A 20958-nucleotide genomic window follows, 5' to 3' on the forward strand; every position below is an offset into this window, starting at 1 on the left:
GACCTGTACAGGATGCTGTGTGTGACTTTGCAGTCTGTTCCCGATTAGCTGGTGCGAACAAATGTATTTATTTATTTTTAAACGTTGGTTAATATGTGAATGTGCGCCGCACCTTGCCCCGCCGCACACATTCGTGTCCGCCTGTGCGAACTACATTGACTATAAAGTGCAATTGCACCGCCAGCAATTGCTAAAGCCTCATTTGGTGTTTAATGTACCATTAGCCAACATGTCTGCGGTGTGGGCAAATTTCAATTTATATTGTGCTTTGTTAAAATGCCAGTGCTAAATAAAGATTTTGTAATAATATTATAATTGTAATTAATTATAATAAATGCAATGATAGTAAAAATTGCCATTATTTATTTTCGACCTTTTCGGTTTTCGACCAAACATTTTCATTTCTGCGCATCCCTATATATATATATATACTGTATATATATACTGTATATATATATATATATATATATATATATATATACTGTATATATATACTGTATATATATATATATATATATATATATATATATATATATATATATATATATATATATATATATATATATATATATATATATATATATATATATATATATGTAATTATAAGTCTAGTAATCACTTATTATATTACATGGCTGTAGTCCCACCTTACTAGAGCTGCCATGTTTCGCTGCCATCTTCTTGCTACGGATGCCCAAAGGACAACTTTGCAAATGGAGTTAGCCCTGTGTGGTATTGCATCAAGTGTCGGACCCAATGGGTCGACCGCCGCTTACCTTCCACAGCTGGGACCTGCAGATGGTCGTCACTAACTCCCGTGATTCGGGCCCGTTATTTGTCACTTTCTGCTTTGCTCTTGCAAGCTTTTAATAGCTTTTTTGCTTGCTCCTCCCGCTATCTGCTCGTTAGCCTCTCCAGCCTATGGCTCCGATTAACTCCCGTTAGCCGCTCTTGTTAGCTACTCCGGGCTAATTGCCGGGCTTCACGAAGGTTGCCAAGTTGCCGTCACTCGCCGAGATGCTTGTTTGTTCACGCAAAATTGTGGTAAGCTTGCGAAATATGGTCTCTCTGAGTCACCGTAGTGTGCGCGCTTCTAACGATATTCTTTGACCACTAGATGGTGCTAGGGATCACTGAATGTCTCTTTAAAGCAATTCATTTCAACAAGTTCCAACAATTAACCCATCATACCACATTAGATGGCCAGTGGCCCTGGATTCATATATGGTCAGTTGTTGTTTTCTCAATGTTTACATTTTTGTGTTAATGTACTACATAATTCTTGGGGGGTTTACATGTGTTGTTACTTTTGCATCATACATACATGGAGACCTGTGTCTAGTATTTTGACTCTCATGTGGTCTTCAGTTTGCCCTTCAACAAGAATTCGAGTTACTCATTTTATTTCAACAAAATTCCCTTAGAAGCAATCGAGCATCATTGTCAGCTTCAGTACAGTCAGACTTGGACTAATGAATTAACTGTTGTGCTACAGTGAAGTTGGATGTTTTTTTGTTGTTTTTTTGCACAAGGTGTGAGATACTTAAAACCATAGAAGTCCAAAATTTTAATTTAAAGCACACTGAATTAGAGGAGGTTCTGTAAAGATTTTATTTTTACGTTCTACTCACATAAAGAATCGGAATAATGGAAGGGTCATCCCTACGAATGATGTTCGGAACATATTCTGCCTTTGGAACTTTGGAGGATATAAGCTGTGGGAGGCAAATAAACATGCAGAGAGCAATATATAATAATACAATGCCTTATGAACGTATTCTCACAGTAATATCAACATTGCTGAAGAGTAAATTATGATCCTTACGATGATTTTAGGTGGGATGAAGTCATCTCCTTCACAGGCTACTCTCTCTATCTCTCTTTCATCCTCCCAGTCAGTATCCTCATCCAAGCCTTCGTTGAGGGTCCCTGACGAGGTCTGGAGATCACCATCTGTCTCAGACACCCCCCCCCCCCACACACACACACACACACACACACACACACCACACACACACACACACACACACACACACACACACACACACGTACACAGGAACAAAGGGTGTGATGAAAGGAAAACACAAACAGGATAAAAGAGTACGTGCATTATTTAAAAGTGCTGCACCTGTCATTTCATTTAGGAATAATGAAGGTTCGAATTTTCCCATAAAAAACACCCTAATGAGTTGCCAGCATCTACAACACAAATTAACCAGATGGAATAAACATTGAAATATGAGTGTACAGCCATACAAGATCAAATAAGCAGTGAATGCAAAAATGCCAATTAAAACCTGCATTCTTTATTTGTGTCTTTAATTTAACATATACAGTATGTCACTAACGTATGTACACCCCTCACACTACAGCAGATATTTATTTATATGGTTTCATGGGACACGCATGAAGAAATGACACAATGAAAAGTAGTCAATGTAAATTTATTTTTCACTCAAAATACAATCCTATAGTCCTCTGGCAACAAAAGTGAGTACACCCCAAAGTGTCAATATTTTAGTGTAGCTGCCATTATTTTCCAGCACTGCCTTAAGTCTCTTGTGCATGCAGTTCACCAGAGCTTCACAGGTTGCCACTAGAATTGTCTTCCACTCTTCCATGACGACATATGGCGGATACTCATGAATGTATGCTGTTTGAGGATGCCCGAGGTTGTTTTTTTCCCCAACGGGTTTAGGTCTGGGGACATGCTTGGCCAGTTCATCAACTTTACACTCGGCCTCTTTAGCAAGGCAGTGCTCATTTTGGAGGGGATTTTTGCCGATTAATGGCTGTATTTTGAGGGAAGAATAAATGTTACACAAGCTGTACACTGACTACTTTTCATTGTGCCAAAACGTCTTTTCTGTCATTCTGTCCCATGAAAATATAGAATGAAATATCTGCAGAAATGTGAGGGGTGTACTGACTTTTGTGAAATACTGTATATGTGGGTAAAAGTGTAAATTTCTGGTTTGGACTCACTCATAGTTACTTGAAACATTGCCAGTGCAATTGAGGTTCTATGACTGTGACCCTGGAATGATTTAATTGCATTTTGATTCATTCCTAAGGGGAGAAACAATACAAATGGAGCAAACAGGATACCAGCCAATATCCAAAAATGAATTGTAGTCAACCATGGAGGTTACACTGTTGTAAGAAATCTATATTGTGGCATAGAGTTGGTATAGTTTCTTAGCAGGTGATACTATCATGTCATTCATAATTATTCCAACAATATCCTACTTGAATGTGCGGCCTTTTATTTACTATCTATTATGCATTTTAAAGGAACACTGTTTATTCACTAATTTGCTCCCAAAAACGAATATGTCCTATTTTAAATGTTACCATGCTCCCAAAGACGTATTTAGGCATTTTTATGTTTTTTTTTATGCTCTAGCATACAGAAGGCTTTGATGCAGCCTCTGAACTGAAGAGAATGGTTAAAGCAATGGTAATTATTTCAAAAACGGTCAGCAGGTGGCAGCAGAGTATAAGAGATCAACCAGGGCTATGTTTCAAAAAGCTCTTTCCCCAGTGTTTTAAACAGATTTGTGAATCATGATAAAACTTAGCTATATTCTAATTGCTGCAAAACAGAAATATACTTTTTTTCTTGATGGAAGAAGAGACTCAAATCTTTCTTGTTGTTATAGCAATAGCACACAATATTCTGTGGGCCTTGCAAAATCTGTCAGAATCCAGTAAAACAGCCGGGAGCAAAGGGGGTTGCTTCAGTGAAAATGGCTGGGAGTGAATGGCTAATTTAAACTCATCCCTGAAAAAAATGGTAAATTTATGGTGAGTGGTTATGATTTGATAGTACCTTTTATGAATATTTTTGCATTAAGTACAGTATGAGCCATTTTTGGACAGTCACGTGATCATCGTGACGTATCGCGTGCTGTAAACACGCATACAATAACATGGCTACCAACGACTACAAAGAAACTCATGAGGAATTATTGGGGGAATTACGTCCTATAGCAAAAATGCACTTCTTCAAAAGCAGTACAGCCATGGGGGAATCGCCAAAGATTTGTGTCCAGCTAATAAGGAGGACGCATTCAGTCGGCCCATAAGTAAGGGACCGTCTGCAAGTTGCCTATTACAGAGGCTCAAGTTACCAGTCAAGTCACCATTGACATTTGTCACTCTGGAAATGTAAGTTGTGGACAGTCGCTAACCTGGAGGGTAAACATGCTGACTTACTCTCTGGTAGGCCAAGCTACATATTGTGCGCTCAGCATGCTTTAGCCCACATTAGGAGAGTACAGTACACTCTAAATACAGCTGGGTCAAAAGTAACCCAATTATGGATAAAAATCTGACCGATCCACTTTATGGGCTAATTTGGCCCCACTTTCTGGGTTGTTTTATACAAAATGACCGAATCTTTTAACCCAAGTAAAGGATCTGACAAATATTTATGAGTTGTTTTACACTAAAATACCCATTTCTTGACTCAAAGTTGGGTTAAATTGACCCAAGTAGAGGATTGGTCCATTTTTGACCCATAGTTGGGTTATTTTTGACCAAACTGTTTTTAGAGTGTATGTTTTTATTGTGCTACTTAATTGGTTTAAAAAAATTCCAGGGAATAAGATGCCAGATATATTTGCACTTTTATTCTTTTTACACTATTCCTAATCGAACACTTGAAAATGACTTATACGTGGTGTGTTCTTTGAAGTAGTGCCGAAATCATGTTTGTGTAAGCACATTCTTTTTGTCCTTGTGAAATATTTGAATATATTCTTCTTTTCTTTGCATGCGGTATATCATATGTTTTGTCTTTGTCCACGGGGGAGAGTGATGGAGCGTGATGACTCACTGTCTCTGGAGTCATGCAGTGAGTCAGGTTTGACAGGGGTGGGGTCACTCCACGAGCGGCTGAAACTCTTGGCTCTGCGATCGGCAAAGGCTGATGATTACAAGAGAGAAAAACTGATATTTACAATTCCTACACTCGGAAAAGAGCATCACAGTAAGCCTCAGAGATCAGATGCTCAATCTGAAAGAATCTTACTCAGTGATTCAGGAACATGATAAGTGTCCCAGATGGGTAATTGTCTTTAGTGTTTTCAGCTAACGCTGCTTGATAATTTAATTTGTTGTGTATTGATTAAAGATTTACGTTTATGGCATAAGCTCATGACTATAGTAAGTTAATGCAAAGCACATTATAGGTCAAAATGTAATATCTGGCTATGAATTCAGTCTTTGGTAAGTTAATTATGTGCTATAGTGCTGCCAAGGTAAGTGAGACCATCAAAGCATGGGTCTGCGAGATGCAGCAGCACATACTGTACCTCTGACAAGTACTGACAGTTCTTGTGCTTAGTCTTTCTTTCTCACAAACAAATATGGTTGTATCCACAGAGAGAGAGAGAGAGAGAGAGAGAGAGAGAGAGAGAGAGAGAGAGAGAGAGAGAGAGAGAGAGAGAGAGAGAGAGAGAGAGAGAGAGAGAGAGAGAGAGAGAGAGAGAAATGAATTCCACAAATTATCCATCCATCTACTTTGTTGTGTTGTGGACAACTGGAGTCCATCAAAGCTGAGGCAAGAGGACATTGTGGGAGGAAAGCGGTTTACTCGGAAAAAAAACACATAAGCATGCGGAGAGCATTCAAAATGCACACAAAGTGCAGAATTATTGACAGTGATGCTGACATGCTTACCACTACAGCATTGTGCTGTCTCCGTCCACAATTGATGTGCCAAGGTGTCTTCAACACTACCCGCACCTCATATATTAACCCCCCCCCCCCCCACAATCAAGATAGCTGAAATAACAAGTAAACATTTTCGCTGTGGTTCCACAGTAAATAATTGGATACGTGTTGCATGACTTTCACAGTAAGGAGCAATATACAGCAGTAAACTGTGAAATGTATTCACAACAATTTACTATAATTTCACATCTGTGATGTTACAATGCATTGTTGTAAAAGCACAACTGTATACTGTAGCTTCACAGCTGCAGCGGCAAAGCAATTACAACCTTTTGCTGTGCACAGCAAAATTGTTTCACAAAGCCTCACTCAACACCAGTGATCGGCTACTGCCATGCAGGGTGCTGCCAGGTACACTGGGAGCAAATTCGGGTTCACTGTCGTGCACAAGGACACTTCAACACGGTGACAACTTGACAAGGGCTGTGGATCGAACCTACAACCTCCCAGTTGGGAGATGACCACTCATTGAGCCATGCCGCCTTTTGGGCCAGGTTGCAGCCACTCCAAACTGCAGGAAGTGGGCAAAATGTCACATTCGTGACCGCCTCCTGTGTAGTTTTTCTTTTCTCAAAAGCTTTTATCTCAACAGTTTTACCACAGTGTATGACTTTCTTCACCTTAAATTGTATGTTTTAAATTCATTAACAATAAATTTGAAGTTCATGTCACAACTCAAACGGGACCAAAATATATTTCTCCTGTCATTCAGGAGAGGGGGGCAGGAAGTGGCTTTGTGGTCCTCTCAGAGAAAAGGGAAACGTCGTCTTCAGGGCCAGTCACGAGTTCGGTTACGTCATGTAATTTACTAGGGAATATTTCAATAAAAATATTACACTGTAATAATACCGTTGAATACTATGCAATCTGTGCATTTTTCTTTTTTGCTGTGTTGCTGTGATATTACAGGCCTTGTAATGTGAGGGTTTTCTCATTTACTTTAAAATAACAGTTAAATGCTGTAAAATCCAAGGATGTGATATAGTTTACACAGCTATTTATTGGGATATTACAGGGGAACTTAATTACAACAAATTACTGTAATATTATACTGTTAATTATTGTTACAGTGTATTAATATTTGGGCTCATGCGATACTATAACCCACAAATAATGTTGTTCCACTGTGTATGCAGTAATTAAGCATAATACATGGCAATATGGTGCTCATCAAGGACTAACAGACAAATACGAACTGACGGCAGCATTTGCACATGCATAGGAACACATTAACTTACTCTGGACCTTCGTTCTTCGGCTTCCCACCATCCTAAGGTGTTTGCGGAAGTTTCTATCATGTTTGGGAACAGAAAATACGACAGCTGTCAGAAACAGGCATCAACATCACAGAAAACAGATCTGGAAAATCTTTTGTAAACACAGATGAACACACAGGCAATGATCACTTGCTGATGTTGGGTCTCGTGCTCCACACAATCTACCTGTACATCTACAGCACAAGTCTTAAGACAAAACACTTACAGCAACTGTAATTGGGAAATTACAGAATTGTGCAAAAAAAATAAAAAATCAGTATGGTGAAGATTTCAGATTCTGGTGAGGACTAGGCCTATATGAATAGATGAAGTAGTAAGTCTCAACATGTATGTTCATATGGCCAAAGTAGAGCCAATTTTTGGGACTAAATATGGGGCATACTCGACATTAACTGAAACAAGTGACAATAGCCGGGTTTACATGGAGCCTTTATAGTTATACAGATTGAAATCATTCCAAATGAAGATCTGTGGTCACCTGTTTACATATGACGTGATCCATTCCAATCTGCTGTTTACAAATTCCGCTCCGTTAATCTGATCAGCCGTGCGGACATCCATCACATGATTTATTTAATTTAGCACAGTAGTTGTGATAGTTTTAACACTTCTATTGAAGCAACATCTTGATAAGAACAAGTTCCAAATACATTAAAACAAGTTATCCCCTTGCAGAAACGCACATGGCAAGACGCTGCCATTTTAACATACGGAAACATCGACGTCACGACACAATTACGTCGAGATAGAGCATGCACATACCAGACGTAGTCTGGCCATTCCGATTGAAGTGTTTATATGATGCTCGTTCAGATTGCAGAAAGGAATATACCACCCCTGTGATTCCAATTGAAATGTTTATATGGAGCATGTTCACTCTGGCCGTTCGGATTCATTCTAATCGGAATAGACCCTTCTCGCTGACGTCACTGCTTCGCTACCGCTCCGCCTCCTGGAGGATAACGCCCCCCTAAGGAATATAGGGTGAGAGCTTGATTTTTAGACCAGCGTTTTTGTTAAAAGTTGGGAAATAAGTCGTGTCACAAAACACATCCCTCGTAGGACACTACTTTACTGCGACTCATTGGAACCAGCTGTTTGGAGCCGCTAGCTACAAAAAATGTAGTTGGTTGGAGGGCAAGGTGGAAGTGGAAGACAAGTAATGTTGTTTTTGGTTGAAACAGTACGTCGATCACTACTTTCATGGTGTAAATTGTCATTCATTCAATCGTTGGTGTCCAGATATACTCGTCTTGCTGTATGTATATCGAAGTCTTCAAGCTATCTTAGCTTGCTAGCTACTGGCAAAGAGACCACATGTTTGCAACACATTCCTCAGCAGAGATCAAGCCTGAGTCAGTGTTGTGATAATTGTGTTTAAATTGTTAACTTTTTGTTCAAAATTACTTAAATACTTATGCAAAAACAAAATGCATGAATGATTGTGCCACTAAATATAATATGGCACATTCATCACATCTGCCTGGAATTTACAATCAGAGGTTAATGTTATGACACACTGTATATAAAAAAGAGAAAAACTACCTGATATAAAATGATCATACTTTTTGTGGGTGTAAAGCAGCCACGCCGTAGGTGTGCTAGCCACTGTGCTGAACTTTCACTCAACTTCTCACTGTCTTCCGCCTGCTTTAGAATCACTGCCGGCAGCCGAAAGAATGATCTCCTCTCTCTTTGAGCGATTATAGCATCCGTAGTTCACACAAGTTCACCATAGCATTGGTCGCTGATTTATCAACTGTTTGACATATTTTCTACGTCATACTAATTGATTTCTCATTCACTCGCTTTGGCGGCTTGTCCTCCAGCATGGGTGGCGCACAAACGTGACGTCACACTCGAAGAGCCTATACATGGCTCCATATAAACCCAGCTCGTGTCAGGCAGTTTCATAACCTTGCCAAACTTTTTACAGATCCCATCAAACAAACCCTTCACAGTCAAGTCCCTGATTGCAATCATGTCTGTGATTTTATTTTTTTCCCCATCAACGACAACATTTGAACCAAGTAAGAAAATACTTGAAGCAAGAAATGGACCAGAGGTTTCTTCCTTAAGGGGTTTACAAATGGAACAATGTATGGCCTGAAAGTGCTTCATTATTCATCAGGACTTGCCTGAAAGGGATTGTTCCTACCGTGTGGGGTCCGTTTGGACTCCGGGCACTTCTTTTTGCCTGCCAAATTCTTATCGGTTATGCGATCCACCTGAAATTTTATGAATTTGTCTGTCTATGTAACATTATTATATAACCTAAAGAAAAGTAAAATCGGAACAACAATGTGAATATTATAATAAAATCCTCTCTGGGGTCCAAACGGACCCCAGCAAAAATATCATAAAACACTTAATATTACTTGGTCATAATCACGAAATGTGACTGTGTGCTGATAAGTTTTTCACTTCACTACCCCTTGCACAAGACTTGCTGGAGGATGGCCTGACCTATGTGGGTCCCATTCGCGCCAACAAGCCAGACATCCCTAAAGCAATAAAGGCTAACAATCAGAGGGACATCCAGAGCTCAATGTTTGGCTTCAATGACCAAGTCACCATTGTTTCCTATGTGCCAAACCAGAACAAGGCAGTTATTGCCTATGAGCCATGCACCATGATGCCAGCCACAAGGTCATACTCAAAAGCCAGAGATCACCCTCCACTACAATCAAACAAAGAGTGCTGTTGACACCCTTGTCCATCTGGCTACCATGTTCACTGCTAGAAGGAAAGTAAACCGTTGGCCTGTTGTGCCAGGAGGCGTATCTTTCTCTCAGAGCTGGCATGCCGACTTGTAAAAACCTCAAGTCCAGCATCGAGCAAACATTGCCACACTCCATGCCCCAGTGAAGCTCGCTATGAAGCTCTTTGGAGTTGAACCTGCTCAAGTTGTCCAACAGGGTCAAGATCCAACCAGGCAGGGAAAGAGGACAGCTTTTGTCCCCGAGAGCAGGACATGAAGGTCAGGCTTGAGTGTGTACCATGCAAACGGGCTGTGTGCTCAGACCACAACAAGCAGCAAATAGTCTGTAATTAATGAGCGTAAACTTTCTTGGAGAGACCTCAGAAACTCCATTTATGATCACGTATTATGGACAAGTGTGTGTTCTTTTCATATGTGTGGTTATTATGACAGAGGTAAAGATCGGCAACCACAAAATTTGAATTTAGTGGCATTGTTTCTCTATACAGGACATTTTCTTGTTTAAGTGTTCATTGTTTAAGTATGTTCTTTATGCTCTAGGCCCTTGAGATGTTGTGAGCAAAAAATAATATGGTAATTTTGTCTTTAGAAGCTTCTTATTTATTTTATTATTTTTTTTAAGTATTGGGGTCCAAACGGACCCCACACGGTAAGATTAAGGTGTAAAATAACATGGTAGGATAAGGGTTAATGTCAAACACTAGCAAATTTGTCTGTCATGTCTGATTCTGTTTTTCATATGTTTGAGATTTCTCAATTACTGGAATAATATTCAGTAAATTTGCATTTGCATGTTTAATTCTGTGTTCGTTTCAGAAGCTATACATTCTTATCAAATGCCTAATTGAAAAACATAATTGAAAGCTCATTTTCAGACCGAGTGGAAAATCTGACAATAACCACATATCAGTCACAGTACCAAAGATTTTCAAAGCTATAAAAGATGGAATAAAATTAAAAGAGTCATGACACACAAGTGTGTTTATTGACAGCCTTGCGATCCACGAGGTGATGACATGCATTCCACTGTGTGTCCAATCAACCTGTTGCATGCTTGCACACACACAACAATTATGGAGAGTTGAATATAAGTTTGTCAGCAATTAGTAGTGGATGATCATAAAAACCACCCAATCACCCAAAGTACTTTTTGAAATCAAATCCATCTTGATGTCAATGCGGTTTTAATTTTATTAAAAAAAAAAAAATCTTAGACAGACATTGTGCTGCTTATCTGTATAGATAAAGTCATTCCATGTCAGTGAGTGCCTAAAATAGAGGCATGACTCAGAAAAGAGGAAGATCTATGAGTCAGCAATCACTTTTTTACGGAGTGACAACAGCTTTTAAAATCACTTCACACCCACACGCACGCCGAGTCTGGAGTCAAATTCATGCCAATGTGTGTGCAACGTAGCCACTGTGACCTTTGCAAAAATAAAAAGTCTTGCATATTCAGCGCATGTATAATTTGTAAAGATGAATGAGAGGCACCTCTCTGTTAAAAACAAGACATTTTGAAGTCTGATCACTCACACGTGCACGCCGACACACACACTCACAAAGAGAACATTTTTCTCTTGCCTGGTTTGAATAAGTTGAAAGACTGCCTGACAGGCCTGACGTGCACAAAACACTCTCAAACTCTCATTTTTTAACACACAGTTGTCCAAAAGGATGCATTAAGTGAATATATTAAGTTTCTTTAGCCACAATTCCACCAATTAGTGTCTTCGTCCTTAACGGGCCTGCAGGAAAGCTGGAAATAGCTCCATCAGCCATAGACAGTTAGGTACCTGATCTAAACCCCAAACAATTTTTTCAATACCAGCAGCAAATATAGCATGTCCCACAAACCAAAAGTGGCGAATCCAGGTCCAGAAAGTAAAAACCCTGCCACAGTTTGGTGTTAGCCCCAGGTACTAGCTAGTGAGCTCCCTAGCTAGCTCCCCGGGTGCTCGTTTACCTGCTAGGGAGCTAGTTAGCTAGCACAAGGGGATAAAGCCAAACAGTGGCAGGGTTTTTATTTTCTGGAACCAGATTTGCCACCTTTGCCACAAACAAGCAGATACTGTAGGACAGGGGAAAAAAATTCAAGGGGAGATATTTTCTGGGTTTTCATAGAAGTATTCAAAATTAGGGTAGGCCCTATACCAAAAACTCTCACTTGTCCAAATATTTCCAAGCCCCCTAAAATTTGAGGTTAACACAATAGCCATGATTGAAATTCTGTACTTTGTCTGCACAATCATTTGAATCTGCACAAATCCGTATTCTTCCTTGATGGCATAAACAAGTGTGGTAGACACACAAACAGCATCCAAAAAGTGTCTGCCGTTTTGGATCCAGTCTATCATGCTTGAGCCTCAATTCTGTTCTCTCTCTATTTTTAACTGCTTCAGTTAAATTATTATTGCATCATTCTTTCCTTGTGGACACATTTAACACATTTTACTCAGGGGGCACATTGGCTGTAGATTACTTTGTTTCCTAGCATCGACAGGCGCTTACAATTACATGCCATCGCTGTCTGTGTAAACAGCCTGGTTACGTTCCTTCAACTGTCTAAAAGGAAGAATTATGCAGCAATGTAAAGGACGTGTAAGTACCTTAAAGCTAGAGCAGGAATAAATAAAATAAATTAATTTATAATATGCAACTATAAGTACTGTATGTGAGGCATTATGGAAGATTCCATTTCCTTAATGTGTGCTATTGTGTAATATCACCTTTGATGCTTATATACTGAAAATACTTTACATCTATTGTTATTGTTGTTGTTGTTGGTTGTGGTGGTGTATAATGAATCATTTGTATAAAAAGATTGATCGGCACTATATCTTGTGTGAATTCCAGTCTGAGACTTGAGCTCCAGAGACAACACAACGCCATCATTGTGATGCCACTAGCTACGCATATTTTATTGCTACTTGAGCAACTAAATATTTTCATGTACTCTTTCTAACTTGATATTAATGATCATAATTTGTACTATATTCTTAGTCTGACGATATTCAAAAAATAAACATTTTGTTTCATATTTAAGGATAACCAATTCATTTAAAACCATTGTTTCAGGATATTACATTCCACTTGCATTGTGTTCAGAGCTCTGTTAAGACTTTCCAAGAGCAAAGCAAAAATGACATATTTGAGTGTTTCTGATAGCATACATATATTTATAATAAAAAAAAAAAATACATCCATCCATCCATTTTCTGAACCGCTTATTCCTCACAATAAAATATAATTAAATTTTATTTAAAAATAAAATAAAACGATACTTATTCAAGTATCTGCTCCTCTCGGCCAGATCAATATTAGAGTAGGAGTCACGGCAGTAATTTTCCCTTCACAAATTTTTGATGGATCTTCAATTGTCAAGAATTAACGTACTATGAAATATATGCATTGATTTTGATATTTGATCCAAAATACTGGAGGGAAATGTGAAAAGAATGTCACATTAGTTTATGCATTCTCTTTATTTACTGTTTTATTTTACAATAAGTCTTCCAAGACTGTTGCAGCTCATCACACACTACATAAGTTTTTAACAAAAATGTTCAGGAACTTTAAGTGCAGGCTGGAGCCTATCCCAGCTGGCTTTGGGCAAAAACCTGTGGATGGGTCACCAGTCAATCACAGGACAATTGAGTGACCTCATGGCAGCGGCACTGAATCACAGTTATGTTGAACTACTATACTACCAATGGACCAACAATCAATATCATGAATTGAATAAGCAACAGTAATTTTCACATTTAGTTCCAACACTTAACATGATCACTGTGGTTTTATTGCTGGGCTATGTAAGATCTTCCTGGTCTTATTTAAGTCAATATGTTAAAAAAGAAATGTGCTATATTTCTGATTTCATTTACTGATCAAATGGGGGGAGGGGGGGGGGGGCGAATAAATATTGAAAAACAATTCTCTTTAAACTTGATGTGACAGGTGTTATACATTAAGGTAGCATTAAAGAATCAACAAAGTGTTCCTTTAGGGAAAGGGTAAATTAATATTGTATTTTCTTGCTGTGCGATAGGGTTGCTGTGTTCAGCGGACAGTTTAGCTTTACACAGGACAGGACAGGAAAGCCAGGACATGGTACCTCTCCATCACGGTGGCTGCATCCTGTTCTCTTTTCCGTCTCTTTTTCTCGGCAATGCCCCGGAAAGCCCTGCCAGAATGTCAAAGTGTTAAGCAAATTCTCTTTCAACGAGACCTGACCCGTATCAGTGAGTTTTTCTGAACCCAATCTAAAATTAAATATGTATATGTATAAAAAGTTATAATGTGAGCTGAGCTTGAATAAATGATATATTTGCTTCTTTAAAAAAAAAAACGTATTTATATAGCGCTTTTCCACCTTACAAGGCCCTCAAAGCGCTTTACATTTGACTACTCATTCACCTACTGATGACGCAGCATCAGGAGCAACTGGGGGTTCAGTATCCTGCTCAGGGATACTTCAATATGGTCACAATAGAGATCCTGACGTAACGCGACTTTCTCTGAACACGCCCCGCTGCGGCAGGAAAAGTAGCAGTGCAGCGTTAATGGACTAGAACAGCAAGGAAGGCTAAAGCTAGCGTTTATCCGTCAACTTTCTGCCCAAGAGAATTGACAGTGACTTTGATGAAAAGGACATGATATACATGCGCAAGGTGGACATGTTGGATTGCCGATGAAGTGTCAGGAGTGATTTTTTCACCTCGGCAACGCTGCTACGTGGAATTACCTCCTCTGTTACCGGTGAGTGCTTTCAAATCCAATCATACTTTGCTTTACAAGTTTGTACAATCTGGATTTATTTCCCCTTTATGTGTGCTCAAAATGCCATCAGGTTAGTAGTTTTATGCAAGTCTTGCAGTGTTACTCAGGTATGTTAGCAACTTAGCAGCTGCTAATTTGGCCGCGGCCCCTGTCATTTATGCCATAAAAAGTATTCTTTATGGTGTTGGTCAGTTATTCAATTCAACTGTGTCATAACCGTAGCAGAACAAATAAACAAAACAGATTATTTCCCCCACATTTTGCGTGTGGTAACAGTTAGCATCTGCTGATTCAGTCACGATGTACAAAGTGCAACATTGGCTACTGTTGAATTATTAACATTGTTTTTCAGTTTCAATTTATATTTTAGCCGTTTTGGATTTAGTTATAGCTGTTTAGCTCAATGAATAGTATTGTCTATTGTATTCTTATCTGTCTCTTTCGCCTGAGAAGAGAAGGGCAACAAGTTTCTTTTTTCTTTATCTAAAAGGGAGTATAGCCTAGTACCGGTCACAGTCGGTCGAAGAGACAGGCTGATTTATTATTGTTCAAGTCTAATCTGATTTGTATTCCTGGGAACTTCTGAATGGGAGGGGAGAGGAGACTTTTCGTATTCACCCACTTTTCAATAAATAATGATGTGCAGGAGAAGGAGGGACACACTTTTGAACAGACCACTGCTTGGGTGACTTCATTTGTGTGATCAGAAGCTTCTGATAATGATACCTTTGCAAAGGGACTTCTTCACCAGAATCTCACCATTCAGTTAATTGAACACGCAAAGAGTAGAATACAAAATATTGTCTACTTTAACAAATGGTGACCCCCGACGTTGAATTCTAACGGATGGTGGTATTTTGACGATTTACAAAGCTGCGGAATTTCTGGCGCCATATTAATTCCGGTAAGTGGAGATTTTTATCCACGTAGAGAAATCTGTTTGGAAGCGCTATAGCCGGTTTTTCGTCTTCTAAATTGTCTAAAATTTTAAATGAGATCTGTGTGAACAAGTTGTAGTTTGATGTCGTTCTATTGAGAGTTGGGATAATTCCTACGATATTGAACTGGACACGTCGTGGGGTGGTGTATTTAAAAAGTGACGTAAATGCACACCTAGAGATTAGCGCTTTTTTATGCAGGATGAAGTAGTGAATTGATTTTTGTTGTTGTTTTGTTTTGTTTTCGTCTCGCTACGAAGAATCCTTAGACCATAATATATATTGAATAAAAGGGTTGCCGGATGACGTGAGAAGTCTTTCTTCCACTAAGGATCGCGAAGATTATGGTAAGCGCTCTGCTTTTTTAGCAGTTTGGCCGATTGGGGACTAATCGATATTTGCTCATGACTCTTATTGAGAACGTCCATTTACACGTAATATGTTTTTTGAAAAAGCGCCTGTTTGAAATTGAACAGTATTGAGGGGCCCTGGTTGATTACAGCGATAATTGGATTTTGTGTCGCTGTATTTGCAATCGAGAGATTACGTGATTTATTTTAATTATGGCGCTCCTACTTTTGTAGTTTTGAGGTCAGGATTACCGTATGAATTCCTTTTGTTCTACGGTTTAATTCGATAGCGCGTGACAAGTTATTTTGAAAATAGGCGCCTTGCAAAAAAATTTGCAATATATGGAGGACAGTTTAGCTCAGCGGGATTGGGTAACCGCTGCGTATAAACGAGAGGTCACGTGATTCTTATGTGTGTCTATTGTGTGGCCATCTGTGTTAACCTATTGAACTATTATACTAAAAGTGAGACGTCACTGTATTGATAAATATTAATACTACTTGCGTAGAATATAAACCGAAAGTGAAAAGTAAAAAACTACAAAAATGGAGGGCGATTTCGACCGGGATACAGAATGGTTTGACCTGAATGCGCTTCCGGTTCATAGACGGAATTTGTGTTTGGATGTATAAGTTAAGACTGCGTTTGCAATGCCCGAAGAACATCGACAAAAAATGAAAAAGCTAATAATGGATTGGATAACGGCGGGCTGTGATAAAGGGTGGTTTCCACCTTTGACATCCACTGTTTGTTTGGTAGCTTTGATGAAAGCAGTGGAATTTGCATGCGTAGAAAAAAAAAACGTCGATGGAAAATGAAAAAACAAACTATGGATCGATTGTATGAAAAGCCGTCGCTGGACAAAATGGTACGAGGGACTTTTGTATTTTCTTTGATAGATGCTGGTGACAATATAGTGTCTGATTTTGGTGCTAAAGTAACTTCCCCTCCGAAATGAGTTAACCCGTTTATTGAAATTACCGTACAAGACTGCGGTTTAAATGCCATAAGATTTGTAGACAACGAATTGATAGAATGAAACCGTTTATTATTTTATAATGATTAAAGAGTGTGAGCGTATGAATTTGAGTGTGTGACCTAGCTTCTAAAAGGGGGGGGCTATTGTTGTGATTGTGAGTGAGAAATGTGCGTATGGTGATTTTGTTTGTTTTTCTTCAATATCTTTAACTAAGTTTGGTGTTGTTTTTGTGTGAGATGAGACTGTTGTGATAGTGGCATTTGTTTTTCGAATGGGAATGTGGTAAAATAGGTTTTGCGATGTATAATGTTAAGATCCCCCCCCCCCCCCCCTGTTTCTAGGTTAGAAGAAAAGGAGGGGGCTGTGGGTTAGAGCATAATGTGTCCTCGTAATGGGACTTTTTCTCTTTTCTAGGTAAGAGAGGAATGATAAACAATAAAAAAATAAGTAATAGTATTTGAAAGATATTGTTGAGTTTTTGTAGAAGAATATTAAATTAGTGTTTTATTTTTTATTATTTTTTATTTTTTTTTAGTGACTGAATTGATAGTCTTTTACACTATAATAATTGATGAAGATGGTTAATTTGTTAACTTTCCCTTTTCGGGGCAAATTAATAAAGGATAATGATAGAACAATAGTATTTTGTGTTGAGCTGTATTGAGTTGACATGATTATGCCTACATCTGTACAGCTGTGGCTAGAAGTAAGATAGTTGAATAAGAAGTTATAAATGTTTTTGAAATTGACATAATGATAATGATTTTTAATATTTGTTTTTTCTCTGAGTGTGTCATTTCAGAAACTGATGTTTAAGTTCCAAGGCAGATGATGGTTTGATGGCCTTCGCTGATTACAAACTGTGAACGGGATGCGCCCCAGCTGCTGATACGTTGTATTTGCAAGTATTGCTAGTAGCTATTTTGAAGGGGTATTTAAAAAAGAAAAGAAAAAAAAAAGGCTGTTTTTTACGAAACATTTTTGAGAAAGCAGGAAGTGAACTATCTTGCTATGATCCCATTTCCTCAGTCTGGCATTGTAGTGCATTGGATCAGCCGGGTGCATTCGTTGGTCGAGGTGAGCGCCTGGAAGGACCGAAAATGTGTCATCGGGTCCACATTGCAGACAGCGTCTGAATGGATGTGGCAGAGATCAAAGGTCAAAAGCCGCAGAGCACAGTCTTCTCCTCCTGTGCCTACAAAAAACATGGTGCTCAACTTCCACAATGCCCAGTGACTGTGTACAAGCCTCATTACAGAGATGTCTTCTCTCATCGCTGATGCCTGCTGAACTTTGTCTGACACAGCCGCCGCCCTGAACATTGACTTTTGAAAGCTGGTGGTCTGACTAGGATGCGACCCTTCAATCAGTGAAATGCTGCACGGTATATGCAAGGCATTTTTAATGTGTTGAATGGGGAACTGTGATCTATAGCAAGGTATTTCAGGAAATTGAAAACGACATATGTGAATTTGAAATGAGAAAATTTATTTCAATCTATAGCCTACTAAATTTTTGCCTATATTTTTGGGAGAATCAGTTTCTGAATTGGTACAATGGGAATTTTATTAATATGATATGATACGATATACTTTTATTTTTCCCGTGAGGAACTTTTTCCTGGACTTCGTCCAGCTGCAGCTACAATATAGAAAAAATAATAGAATAAAATGAGTAGTAATAAGTAAAAGACTAACTAAGAAGTTTTCACAGTGGTATATATTATTAATATATATATTATCTAAGTATATGTTTTATATACATAATATTGAACCATGCATCTTATCGTACTGAGTTGATGCTATTTAATAAATAATTGCGAGTTTGATGGTTAATTTTAGATTATTATTTTTTTCACAGCACTGTGATTTATGAATCCCAGAAATATTTTGTGTGCTGTGTTTTTTATGAGCCCCACTAATATGTAAAAGAGGTGAAGTTGATTAGCAGTTTGAAGATAATTTTTAGTTTGATTAAATCTAGGAAATGGTAGATATTTGTAAGTTTTGTGTAATTTGTATCCTGAATTAGATTAATATGGTTACCTCTATTTTTTATGGCCCCAAAGTCATCATATATTAGTGTCTTAAATTGTATCTGCTTGTGCTCATTTTTATTGTTGTGTTTTGTAGCTCTTTCGTTTACCTCATAGCCTGATTTAGAGGGTTGTGTTATTTACGACGTCTTTTGAGTTATGAGGTCTCTATTTTATCCTCCCTTTATCTTGACGTGTTTGAAAAAATCTGTGGATCTTTGTCAAAATGAGGGAGTTTATGTTTAAGAAATTAATCAATGTAGACGAATTAGTAGTTTAAAAAATGAAAAGGTTTTGAAGTGATAATCCACAGTTTGAATATGAAGAAATCTACCAGAGGAAATCGAGCGGAGCAAAGTAAGTCTGAAGCAAGCAAGGACAATAATGCATATTCACCGGATGAAGGTAATTATATTATATTATATCTTTTATCTCAGAAACAATTGAAAAATGTAATGTTTGGAGCCCAGTGTTTGCAAAAGAGTATATATAATATGAATATATGTGATATGCTAGTAAAATGATTCATTTCAGGATGGTGAAAGGCACAGTTATGCAAATTTAGAACAAATTTAGTCATGGAACAAAACCTATTTAAAAAATAAATATTTACAAGCTCTGTCTTGTATTAATGAATGAGCGAATGTCATTCAACTCAATCAAACGTTGGGCTCTATTTTAATGTCACAAAAATAGATATTTTCCTGTTCCAACAGCACAGGACCTACGGATCTTAACCAAATAACATTTACTAATCCCAACTAACAAAAACTATCAGGGTTTTTCCTCCAAATAAAATTTATGTGGGTTTATGAGAAGACTAAACATATTCCGCTCTCAGGTTGATGACGGAAAGGAGAGACAACATTCCACAACTGGTCTACAAGGCTGCCGGCTATCTCATCAACTGATGATCATCAATCTTATCACCTCCGACCTGGGAGCCACGTCAGCTGACCCAGTGTTCGGTTCTGGAGCGGCCGTTTGGACATCGTTTTGACATCATTCAACGGATCAAGTCAAGTGCCTTTTCCTGGGCAATCATCACGAGAATCACATTTGCAGGCAATCTATTCTGGGGTTCTGCAAAAAGCTGACAACGTCATCTTCTCATTCAACAAAGGACTTCATCACGAGATGGCTTCAAAGAACACATATTCGTCTGCCGATACATTGCGACACTTTTTAATGAACAACATTTTATGTTAAGCCTCACATATGCTATGCTTATTCCACTAAAAATCTTTTAAATGTATCAAATTGTTTTTTAATGTCATATGATTGCTAAACTACCTCCTCTCCTGCTAAAGGGATGTTTTAATGATAATTATTTCCACCACACAACCATTGAGAAAAAAAAAAATGTTTTAATGTGTTGAGCTCTCATGAGCTCAAATGAGGGAATGTTGAATTATTAACATTGTTTTTCAGTTTCAATTTATATTTTAGCCATTTTGGATTTAGTTATAGCTGTGTAGCTCAATGAATAGTATTGTCTATTGTATTCTTATCTGTCTCTTTCGCCTGAGAAGAGAAGGGCAACAAGTTTCTTTTTTCTTTATCTAAAAGGGAGTATAGCCTAGTACCGGTCTCAGTCGGTCGAAGAGACAGGCTGATTTATTATTGTTCAAGTCTAATCTGATTTGTATTCCTGGGAACTTCTGAATGGGAGGGGAGAGGAGACTTTTCGTATTCACCCACTTTTCAATAAATAATGATGTGCAGGAGAAGGAGGGACACACTTTTGAACAGAACACTGCTTGGGTGACTTCATTTGTGTGATCAGAAGCTTCTGATAATGATAGCTTTGCAAAGGGACTTCTTCACCAGAATCTCACCATTCAGTTAATTGAACACGCAAAGAGTAGAAGACAAAATATTGTCTACTTTAACACTACGCATTGGTTCCTCCTTTGGTAGCCCGGAGCATGTTCCATCCTTTTTTGCCTCCTCTCGTTGTGGCAGCTGGTCCAATACAGCTGCAAATCATTGTTAAAGTGTGGCGTTTGCCATTTACTCAAGGTGGCAGACGCGTTTTCTATGCTGCCAAAATGGTTGCGCTAACGGCCATTTTGGGACGTGTGACGTCAACGTCAGGATCTCTATGGCATTGGATAGAACCCATTACCTCTGCCACA

General features: G+C 38.5%; 1 protein-coding gene across 3 annotated transcripts in view; it reads right to left on the minus strand.

Moving 5' to 3' along the window:
• Nucleotides 1-20958, minus strand: part of nsmfb (NMDA receptor synaptonuclear signaling and neuronal migration factor b) — a 48357-nt gene that overhangs the window by 12600 nt on the left and 14799 nt on the right. For 2 of the 3 annotated variants that reach the window (XM_086077147.1, XM_086077148.1), the window contains exons 5-8: nucleotides 6978-7030; nucleotides 4841-4930; nucleotides 1826-1953; nucleotides 1632-1715 (exon numbers count right to left, since the gene is read on the minus strand). In XM_086077147.1, coding sequence (XP_085933273.1) covers nucleotides 1632-1715; nucleotides 1826-1953; nucleotides 4841-4930; nucleotides 6978-7030 — 355 coding nt within the window. Of the gene's footprint in view, nucleotides 1-1631; nucleotides 1716-1825; nucleotides 1954-4840; nucleotides 4931-6977; nucleotides 7031-13852; nucleotides 13922-20958 lie in introns of all 3 variants that reach the window. The other variant, XM_086077149.1, reaches the window with a different exon arrangement.

Source organism: Leptonotus elevatus, chromosome 5 (assembly GCF_054856555.1).
Source record: "Leptonotus elevatus isolate MCC_2025b chromosome 5, RoL_Lele_1.0, whole genome shotgun sequence".
Classification (NCBI taxonomy): Eukaryota; Metazoa; Chordata; class Actinopteri; order Syngnathiformes; family Syngnathidae; genus Leptonotus; species Leptonotus elevatus.